General features: G+C 34.2%; 1 protein-coding gene across 6 annotated transcripts in view; it reads left to right on the forward strand.

The window, feature by feature from the left end:
* LOC149741809 (uncharacterized) overlaps positions 1-12,046 on the forward strand; it is a 37,584-nt gene that overhangs the window by 16,123 nt on the left and 9,415 nt on the right. For all 6 annotated transcript variants that reach the window (XM_089876874.1, XM_089876885.1, XM_089876881.1 and 3 more), the window contains 6 exons: positions 1,222-1,375; positions 5,476-5,597; positions 6,159-6,241; positions 7,864-7,990; positions 10,358-10,489; positions 10,560-10,710. In XM_089876874.1, coding sequence (XP_089733000.1) covers positions 1,222-1,375; positions 5,476-5,597; positions 6,159-6,241; positions 7,864-7,990; positions 10,358-10,489; positions 10,560-10,710 — 769 coding nt within the window. The remainder of the gene's footprint in view (positions 1-1,221; positions 1,376-5,475; positions 5,598-6,158; positions 6,242-7,863; positions 7,991-10,357; positions 10,490-10,559; positions 10,711-12,046) is intronic.

Genomic DNA, 12,046 nt, shown 5'->3' on the forward strand with positions numbered 1-12,046 from the left:
TAATAAAATATAATAAAACACACGAGGAGTTATTTAGCGATCCGCACAACAGGTGACATTTTACAAATTTGAAAACACCCAGGATAAGATGGGACAGTTTAAAATCATTGTTAATTTTGATTATTAAGTGTATTTATAAATAGGGATATACGTAAATAACACGAAATAATACTGTTTCTTTGAAAATTAAGTCTAAACATTCTTTTTCTTGCTCTACTGCTATAGTTTTTAACATGTTAACTATACATTATATTATTGTGCGAAAATCTGTGTTATAACGACCGTTGTTTCCCAGCCAGGCGCAGAGAAAGTAAGTTTACACTCATTCATTCATTCACTTTTACAGTACTTGTTAAAAGTACAAATTCAAACTGGAAAGGCTCATTACCTATTGCCAAGGAGTCAGGATCTTTACTAATGTCACTTTCCGATTCATCTGATAAATTACTTTTAAATTACCCGTTTATAAATTATTGTAAACTAAAAAGTTTAAATTAATGTAATTAACTGACAAATTTATTTTAAATTAACTGCCAAATTTAAATAGTGTAATATACTTACACACTTATAATTAAAAAAACTACTGAATATAAATTAAAATTATGCAAAGGCAATACCTAGCGCATATTTCTTAATTTAAAACAAAGAAAAAGCATTATGTAGGTGCTACACAATCGATATTATGATGCAAGAATTCATGTGTGAATCCCAACTATTTTTTTAACAAACATGCTGCTTGGCTAAGCAAAACATCGTGAATATAAAGCAATGTTACTCCTGGTAAAGCTTTATGTTGTTTAATATTGCCTGTATCGCTTTTGGTGGGATAGCATTGCCTGTTTAGCAGCACTATTGTTTATTTGTTTAAATTCTCCCGGTAGCAAAGACAGTTGCATACCATATTTTGTAATAACCTAAAACGTAACTGATAACTCGTAATCCCAGTTTTCCAAAAATACTTGAGTGTTATCTCGCCTATACGTAGAGATAAACTTTTTTATTTTAATACAAATTGCCCCCCTAAAATATGATATTCCATTTCAAAAATAGGATAAATAAATGGGAATCTTTTATTCAAAAACATGAATATGTCTGTATTAATTTGTGTGAATAATACTAAGCAAGATATGATATTAGAAACACTGTAATCGCTTACTAAGTCACAGAGTTTTATTTTATTTTAAGCAATCTTCCAGAAACTATTAAAATCTATTTTAACAGACATACATTCAATCAAAAACTGAACTAGAAGATTGTGAGAATCAATTGAAACTACTGAGTCAACAAAGTTCCAGACTTGATGCAGAAACCACAGAATTGAAACAAAATGTAGACGATCTCCTACAACTTTATGCAAAACAAGATGAAATATTAGGTAGACTACAATTGCTTTTTTTGACCAGCTTATTTCAAACCTAAGGGTATCATCAATTTTATTTGATTGGCATTGATAATATAAACTTATTACCAATATTCATTCATACTCCAAATGATTTTGAAGTGGTGTTGAGCTGTATGCTTTAGTGTAATGATTTACTTGCTTATAGTATAAATATATCATAAATGCGAAGTAATGATAAGAAACAATAAAAAATTATTCAAATCTTTATTTAGTTGGGTGGTTTCCAACCTAGTAGTAATGACTTCCTGAAAGGATATGGGGAAGTTTTAGTAGGGCGCACACGATTTAATGATTGGTTTGATAATTTTATATATGGTTTCCTGTATAGAACTGAGCACCTAAATTCACTGGCAGTTATAACAGACATTTATTGACGAAATCTGATTTATAATATTTTAGAATGTAACTCTTTCATCCGTCTGTACCAACAGAGATATAATATTGAGAAACATGTGCATTGTTCAGCATTGTAATGTTACGTTTTTGAGGTGTTTAGTTCGGGCCAATCAAAGGGCCTGCCTGTCGTAGTCTGCTCTAAACCAAAACCACTGTGTAAATTCGTATCGTTTTAACAAAAGTAAATATAAAAACCAGACATTCTAAAGTATAAAAGGGGCAATGACTGATAAACGAGTTAACGTACATTGTCACTTATGCAATATAACCACTAAAAAAGAGATGTATCTTGTAAATGAAACCGACTGAAATAACAACAACAAAAGAAGTGAACAGAAGTAAAACAGTGATAAGAAAAACGAATAAAAATGTATGATAAAATCGACAAACTAAACATCGCACTCAACAAAAACTCTAAAACCACACACAATGTGAAAGTAAATAAGCGTGAGTTCGTTCAAAGCCCTCATACCCACAACGAAACAGTAACGAAATACGGAAATCTCACCATAAACAGTATCAGCCTTACGGGTTCACTCAAGGGACTTGGGAAAGATAGACAATTATTGTACCTAGTAGTCCATTTCGTTGCATTAGCATTGGATACATAGCATTGAAACCATATGTCACAATCGTCACTATTACTATTCAATGCCACATGGTATATTGCGCAACGATGTTGCAATCACTCTCAGTACAGTTTTTGTGTAAAGCCTTGTGTATACGTTCCATTTACCTAGCAGTGACTCTAGTCATTCATGAGTTTAGCATAATAAATATGCTTTATTTACTCAGAACTTAAAATAGGTTTCACGCCTTATCGTCTAGTAATTTAATTCTTTTGGTATATTATTACAAACCAAGTTTAGGAGCTGGAAGTTAAGACTGGCAATATCAGAAACAACCAAGAGTTTAGATTTTGGTTGCACAACTGCAATCTAATCATCACATTAACAATTATACAGTTTTCATAGAGTGTAAAATGTACAGTTACACCATCTAGTAGTTGCGCTTGAAAAATATGCCGTGCAACAATAATAAAGGGAACAGATTTCATTTTGCTGGACTGGTAACCCTTTGTAGATTCATCTTTAACTCCTAATAATGTCATCTGTGCTACTTTAGCTAACATTTTATTGAAAGCTTATGTCCTCAATAGGGCTGTGAATTTTCCTATTTTTTGTTTGACCGTTAACCGTTCAGTTTCAACCGGTTAACCGATACGGCTGTAATCGTAATAAAAGCGTCTTGTTTATTGCTTTTCTTTCGCGAATTTAAAGGCAACTTTATGACGTACGTATCGACTATGCTTGTAATACACACGCAAACGTCCTTAAGGTCAAAGTAATGTTTTCCTATTCATATTCAAACCTATTTTAAAGCACCTGCCGGCTAAATAATCAACATGTGAATTCCAATTATGACACAAATAATCCACGTGTGAATTGCTATTATGTCTTAATCAATTGCCAGGTCAAACAATCGCTATTATAATGCAATGTATCCACGTGTGAATGCCTGCTATTTCGTAATAAACATGCTGCTTGGCTGAGGGAAACATTTAAGTTGTGTCTTACGCCAGAACACAAGCTTTTCGTGTAAATAAGACAGATATTGATTTGTGTAAATAAGACAGAAGGGCATACGTTTATGCCCTATGACGTCACAGTTCGGTTAACGACTTAAATTTTTCGTTAGCACCGGTTAACCTTTAACTTTACCACAATCCTAGTCTTTAATGTAAGTGACAAACAAAAGTCTTTGGGATGCCTCAGGAGGAAAGAAAAGCTTTCCAACTAGGGATAGACATGTCTATTATGTATAATATGGTGTCATGTTGTTTTGTATTGTCACTTGTGTGTGTTAAATTGTTATCAAAGACTTCGTTGAGAGGTACATGATGTTTATGTAATATCATGTTTGGTCCAGACTTCCATAAAAATGTTTTGCTTTACCAGTTAGACGCAGAAAATGGCGAAAATGACAAAAATTCAGTATTTTGATCTTAAAATATAATTTTTGCCTTTAAAAATGAACTTCGATGGTGTTGAAAGTAACACTATCGAACTCGCCATCCTTAAATACCCTAACATGGATACCAAGATTGTGTCTCTAGCTTCTCTAGAAGTATTTTTAGTCCAGGACTTAAGTTACAAACCCCGAGCATGGCAGGTTCCAGTCCTTATCTTAAGGAGTCTATGTTACACCATCAAATAAAGCAAAAAATGGCATTTATGCGGAGACAGTGGCAATTGTGACATAACATTACTAGCTATGTCGTAATACACTAATGCAACACATAACAATACAAACCAATATTTCAACTCGCGTATGTTCGGAGAGTGTAGATCAGTGTATGACGGAATATAAAATACTGACAATCTTAAAGCACTATTCAATTTCTGGTAATTCTTGCAAAGAAACCTCAGTGCAGGTACAAACGTGTGTGTTTTTTTTAAATGTAGTTGGTAATCACTGATTGGTTTTATTAAAACAAAGAAAGCAATTCTAGTAGAGTAATAATTTCAATGTTGACCGGACAAAGTTTGTCGTGCGTTGTATAAATGACACTATGCCGTATTTATTATAAAAATTCAGTAACTGAACTTTATTTTTACCGCCAAATGCTTAGCTCTGTTACGTATGTGTTAGACTGGGAAATAGTGGCGGTAAAATAATTGCAAACCAGTATCGGCCAGATTTTTTTGCGTCCCTTCACCATTTCCCTACTGTCCCTCCAATTATTTGAGGTAAAAATAGTTTCCCTTCCTCCACCAGTTTCCCTCTGTCCCTCCACTTATTTGAGGTAAAAAATAGTCCCTCTGTCCTTTCACCAGTTTCCGTCCGTTTGTTTACCAGTTTTCCTCTGTCCCTCCACTTTTTTGAGGTAAAAAATAGTTTATCCCTGTCCCTTCACCAGTTTCCCTTCGTCCCTACACCAGTTTTCCTCTATCCCTCCACTTTTTTGAGGTAAAAAATAGTTTATCCCTGTCCCTTCACCAGTTTCCCTTCGTCTCTACACCAGTTTTCCTCTGTCTCTCCACTTTTTTGAGGTAAAAAATAGTTTATCCCTGTCCCTTCACCAGTTTCCCTTCATTCCTACACCAGTTTTCCTCTGTCCCTCAACTTTTTTGTGGTAAAAAATAGTTTTCCTCTGTCCCTTCACCAGTTTCCCTCCACCTGTTCACCAGTTTTCCTCTGTCCCTCCACTTTTTTGAGGTAAAAAATAGTTTCTCCCTGTCCCTTCACCAGTTTTCCTACCGTCCCTCGATTTATTTTGGGTGAAAAATAGTTTCCCTCCGTCCCTCCATTTTGCTACCTTCCCTTCTTTTAGTAATGGTAATTACCCTCCAACCCTCCTTTTAGTGTTGTCTTTTGGTTAAAAAGGTGGCAGAGCAAAACAAGTTAAAAACCTGTGTTAATGATTTCTTAATAAAAATAAATATATGTATATCTATATATATTTAATATCAAGTACTGTCATCGAGTAATACTGCAAGCTACAAACAGACTGATTGTTTTATAAAAAGCTTCTTTCTTTTTTTACAAATATTTAAAAATATGTTGAATTTTTTTTTCTATAAAAATACATTAATATTTTTTAGTTTTTTTTGTCACTAGAACTTAAAAAATCCATGCTCCCTCATTTATTAATAGGTGGTTAATTGTTTGCACAGAGTTAGCATTTGGTGGTGTTTATGGCAGTAATGAAGAGGATCGATTAGAAGATACACTTGACAAACTGGTAAGAAAAAATCAAAGAATAAGACTCACCATGCAACTTTGGTCTATAGCAAAGGTAAACAAAAAAGCAATATATTTGTTACCAATGTATTCTGTTTCTAGTTTACAAATGTTAAATAATCGTAAAAATAATAACAACTTTTTAGTTTTTCTTTAAAAAATGATAAAAGCATATTCTTATCTCTTATTGTCCGACTGTTAAATTTTTTAATTTAATCTTTTTAAAAAACAACATAAAAAGGACTACATGTTTAAATTGTTTTGGAAGCTCCTTGACCACAACTCCTAAATCTAATAATAATAATATATATACAGATTCTATTTAGTATTACACTGTCAGATAAATTTAAATGCATCATTCAGACATTAAATTTTACTGCCTGACCCAAAGTTTCTTACTAAACACAAACTACTAACAGCCTGGGGTGGTTTTAAACCTACACCATTACACAAACAAATGGAAATTTTTTTGTATTATATTAAAACATGTCTTCTCTTTGTTGTATAGTACGTTTTTATATTTGAAATGACATTATAATTTTGCTTCCTATACAGAAGTATTATGACATTATGTCTAGTGTTATAATATGTTCTATGGTCATTATGCTTGTTACAGAACTTAACAGAAACTGCACAACAGCAGATTGAATTTGCGTGCAAAAGGTGGATGGACATTGCTTTCATACCTGCAAAAGCATCGTATGTATTTCAATTACCATGTGTTTGTTTATACAAGGTTTTTAATTTTTATAATGTTGTTGCAATTAGCATTGGTGACATTTCCAATTTTGTATATGAAAAGAGATACTCAAGTGTGATCTGAAGTCACCACCAAAGTTTAAGGGACATAGGAATGAAAAATAAAAAATTGTATAAGAATAGAGATGCCTAAATGTGACCTAAAGGTACCATCAAAGTTTCTTAAAATAATATATCTTTTAAAAAAAGCGTGAAAAAATCCCGCTGGAGTAAAAAAGTTCGCATGTTTCGACAATGCATGGGATTTTCCCTAAGAAAAAAAACCACTTAACTTTGATCGTTTCTATTTTCTAAAATACTAAAGAAAATTCAAATTTTATTTTGGATTTGGTATAATAAATGCTTCTTCTTTGTGAATATATAAAAAAAAAATAGAAAAATGTAAACTTTATAATGTTTTAATTTTTCGATTAAACCTAACTACATACCAGATTAAGCTGACTCAACAATTTTTCAAATCTAATATTCAACACGAACAACTGACTTTTTATAAACGAAATGTTACAGCAGGTACCAGTAAGACATATTGAACCCTAAAAGCGTTAAATTCAATAATATGAAAAAAGTGCTAAGTCAGCATATTATGTAGCCATGTTTAATCAAAAATTAAAACATAATAAAGTCTATGTTTTGCAGTAAACTTTATAAGTATTGCGCTACGGCCAATTTTTTTTTACCCAGCGGATGAATTTGCAGTTTTAAAACTCATTTTTTTTAAGAGCTGTTTCCTATTTTGAAACTTTATTACTACCTTTAAACCACATTGAACATATCTATCAATACACAAATTTTGATTTTTCGTTGGTATGCCGTGCGAAAAAGAGGAAAACAAACGTCGTAAGAAAAAAGTGTCACTCGACTTTGACGGTTTTAAAAGAACACTTTAATACTTCTTCTTTAAAAATATAGTACAATCTACCAGATTATGCTGACCAAGCAAACCTTTATTTTTACCGTTCTTTTCCTAAAGAAAATGATACAGCAGGACAGCAGGTACCAATGAGGCAATAATAAACATTTTGTTAATAAAAATAGTTGGAAATAAACTACAGTGAAAAAAGTGCTCACTCGCAACGATAAAATCTAGCCATACACAATCAAAAAATTAAAACATTATGATATTTTACACTTTCTCATTATTCACAAGGAAGAAGCATTTACTGTAACAAATCCCCCCAAAAATTAATTTATTTTCTACTTTTTTATTATTTTTTCTAAATTATTTTTATAACCAGAAACAGTCGAAGTTAAGTAACACTTTTTCTTAAGGAGAATCCCGTGCAATTTTATGGAACGTTTTTTTTATTCCAGCGGTTTAATTTGCGTTTTTTACTTGTATTTTTTTTGTTGTTTTAAAACTTTGTTGATACCTTTAGACCATTTTGACAGTCATATTTTAATTTTTGTTAGAATGCTCTTTCAAGGTAGTCAAGCAATAGGCTATCAATTTAACAAAAGGATAAATTATTTCAAGCACAAAGCACGGGCAGGTATAAACCTCTGTTCTTTTTATAAAGTTTTATTTAACGCTTCGGTTCAAGCAGTATTTACCCAATCCACAGATACCAACTGCTAAAAGTACAGACAATATCAGAAGCCCGTAATTATCTTATAACTGCATCGCGTAATTTGAGTTCTTCCCATCGCTACTTTCATCCTGTGGTACCCCCTTACTGCGATTCTAATGAGGTAACTAAGCTATTTAGTGAGTAATCTGGGTTAAAAACGTTTTATTAGCTTAATTTATATTCTTTATGTATAGCTATGGTCTACTAAAGATACGGCCCTATAAGTCGGTTTTGACTTGTCCAAGCTAACAGCCCTATTGTTTAAAATAATGCCCATTATTACATAGTCTCGCATTGTTTTGCGATTGTTACACAATTCAGAATTGCATTTTTGCTTTCTTTGTCTGTACTGCAGTATGATATTATACATGAAGATAATTATACGAAGATTAAGAAGATAAGTGCAAGAAATTATGACACAGCTTCAGTGGCGCACCCAAACAGAAATAAAAGGGGGGGGGGATAGTTCTCAGACGTGTAACGTAGAGTTGTTTAACGGGGGAAGAGTTTGCGGACCTGTAACTTAGCATCGTTAACAAGAGACGAGTTCCCGGCCGTGTAACGTAGCGTCGTTTTACGAAGGAAGAGTTCGCGGACGTGTAACGTAGCGTCGTTCAATGAGGGACGAGTTCGCGGATGTGTAACATAGCATCGTTAACAAGAGACGAGTTCCCGGCCGTGTAACGTAGCGTCGTTTTACGAAGGAAGAGTTCGCGGACGTGTAACGTAGCGTCGTTCAATGAGGGACGAGTTCGCGGATGCGTTATGTAGCGTCATTTAACGAGGGACGAGTTCGTGGACATGTAACCTAGCATCGTTTAACGAAGGACAAGTTCGCTGCCGTGTAGCGTAGCGTCGTTTAACGGGGAACGAGTTCACGGACGTGTAACGTAGCATGGTTTAACGAGGGACGAGTTCGCGGACGTTTAACAAGGGACGAGTTCGCTGCCGTGTAGCGTAGCATCGTTTAACGGGGAACGAGTTCACGGACGTGTAACGTAGCATGGTTTAACGAGGGACGAGTTCGCGGCCGTGTAACATAGCGTCGTTTAACGGGGAACGAGTTCACGGACGTGTAACGTAGCATGGTTTAACGAGGGACGAGTTCGCGGACGTTTAACAAGGGACGAGTTCGCGGCCGTGTAACGTAGCGTCGTTTAACGGGGGACGACTTCGCGGACGTGTAACGTAGCATCGTTTAACGAGGGACGAGTTCGCGGACGTTTAACAAGGGACGAGTTCGCGGCCGTGTAACGTAGCATGGTTTAAAGGAGGAGAGTTTGCGGACGTGTAATGTAGCGTCGTTTAACGGGGAACGAGTTCACGGATGTGTAACGTAGCATGGTTTAAAGGAGGAGAGTTTGCGGACGTGTAACGTAGCGTCGTTTAACGGGGAACGACTTCGCAGACGTGTAACGTAGCATCGTTTAACGAGGGACGAGTTCGCGGCCGTGTAACGTAGCATCGTTTAACGGGGAACGAGAATTTGTTACCGCCAATTTTACTGTGAAGGATCCTGCTGAATTCAAAAAAATTCTTGACAACAACTCTGTTCGTAAAAATGTTATAATGGAATTTAAAAGCGCCAAAGAACTAAGTATATTTTCTGCGTTTTTACCATTTTTGATTTTGACAAATCTGCGTTTGTCTTATCATTTTCTTTTTTTATATATTCCAATGTTTGCATATTATGAGCTGATTGCTTTTATTATTGTAATACATTAATAAACTTTTTAAAAGTTCAACTTTTGAATTACGTAACAATCGCAAAACAATGCGAGACTATGTGTTAATAATGGAATTAAACAATAGGCCTTTTAGCTCGGACCAGTTAAAGCCGACTTACAGGGCCGTATCTTTAGTAGGCCATGGTATAGGATGTGTACATTCTTTGTGTATAGGATATTGTTGCAGTGGGTGCTCCCGGGCCACTCAACGCTCTGCGTTGTACGTAGTCAGTTCACACCCTAACCCTCTTGTTTAAACGAGTTTATTGGAAGGCTCGCGGTAACTAAATTGAAAGAAATACGGGTAAATACATATACGAACGAAGCACAAAGACAAACATAAATGCGGACATATACCTGAAATAGATTTACGTAGGAGAGCGATAAGTCGCCCAACGACGTCTCTACAAATTACACAATATTGCTAATGCCAACATAAAACACCCTACTAACAAAAGACGAACAAAGTAACACATACCTATTAAATGCAATCCGGCCGCACACAGCAGCACCGTAACCTACATCCACCAATGGTTGTAATAAAAGAAAGAACTAACGCGAAGCCAACGAAAAAAGGTCAAAACACAGAAACAATAAAAATGAAGTATTACGTCACGGGGATAACCTCAAAACAGACTGTACCGCAGTCACAGAGATCTTTCAAACATTTGTCATTTTGTAATCAAAACTTATATACATTTTTGTTGACATCATTATTTATTGCAGTAACTGTGTTCTTGGAAATATTTTATGCTTTTCAGGTTGGAATACTAAATAAAGCTATCACATACATATTTATTGATGGTTTTTCGCGTGAGCGACATGCTCATGCTTATAATGTCTACAGAACCACAGCAGCACGGTCTCGATTACTTGCTAAATGGGCGAATTCGGTTAGTCAATATTCTACTGATGTGTAAAATATTTAATAGTCGAAAATAAAATTCTACTGTGTTGTTACAGGTTATCACTGGTAAAATCAAGACCGATTTGGAGGCTTCAAATTTGGAAACTAACACATGTCGCAAAGCACTGAGGAAAGAAAGAATAAGATTAATGTCAAACCAAGTAAAAGAACTGACTGGAAAAGTGTTAACCCTGACAGAACATCCAGGTTGAATGTCTGAATATAACTTATTTACACTCTTTGGCCATGGCGCAATGCATGGGATTTCCCATAAGAAAAAAAATCACTCAAACTGATCGTTTCTACTTTCTAAAATATTATAGAAAATTCAAATTTTATTTCGGATTTGCTTCTATAATGAATGCTTCTTCTTCAAAATTATATAAAAAAATTGTAAAACATAGACTTTATTATGTTTTAATTTTTCATTGAACACAGCTACATAATATGCTGACTCGGCACTTTTTTCTTGTTACTTAATTTTTAGCACTTTTTTATATTAAAATTTTCATTATGGCTTACTAGTTCCTACTGTCACATTTTTTATATAAATGTCAGTTTTTCGTGTTTAACATTCTGTTTGAAAATATGCTGAGTCAGCATGATCCGGTATGTACCTAGGTTCAATCGAAAAATTAAAGCATAGTAATACACTTTTTGCATGGTAAAAAGTTAATGCGAATAACGATCCACATTAACTGGTCATATGATAACTCGCTAACCGCGTTATTTTGCATGGTTATTGGTTTATGCGCGTATCAACATTAAGTTAGCTTATTTTAGCGTAATATTGTTAAATCTAGTTTATAAAATAAGTTTTGATACTTTATGGTGCTATTACCAACTAAAAACTGTAAAAATAATACCCGAAAAAGATTAGGTTCTTAAAAGTGAAACTGTACTTTCACTATACTTTTCTTTACTTGCATAATGCGAGTAACAACCAACCTTCTACAACAGATGACAAGCTTATGACGTTATGCGTGTCACATTTGTTTTTGCGAGTAAATATGCGAGTACTTACTCTCATAAAAGTGACCATGCAAAAAGGTGTATGTTTTACAATGTTTTTATATGTTCTTCAAGAAGAAGCATTCATTATACCAAATCATAAATAAAATTTTTTTTGGGTATTTTAGAAACTAGAAAAGTTGAGTGAAATTTTTTCTTATGGAAAATCCCATGCATTGTCAAAAAAAGCGATTTTTTTACTCCAGCGGGTTTTTTTCACACGATTTTTTTAGAAGCCGTATTGTATTGACAAACTTTGATGGTACCTTTAGGTTACATTTGAGCATATCTATCCCTACAAAAATTTTGATTTTTCGTTGGCATGCCCCTTTAAGCGTAGTCCAAGAACACATATGCCAACAATAGCTGCAACATCAAACCTAACATCTGTGCCATGGCATGCAAAGATTCCCGTAACATCTTTCTGTAACATTTTTTTTAAGTCTGTTTGTTAACACCCTGTTCTGATAGTACAGGTAGGTTTACATCATCACACTGTATTTATTTATGCTAATTTACCCAATATTAAAAC

This window comes from Ciona robusta, chromosome 1, assembly GCF_009617815.1.
Source record: "Ciona robusta chromosome 1, ASM961781v2".
Classification (NCBI taxonomy): Eukaryota; Metazoa; Chordata; class Ascidiacea; order Phlebobranchia; family Cionidae; genus Ciona; species Ciona robusta.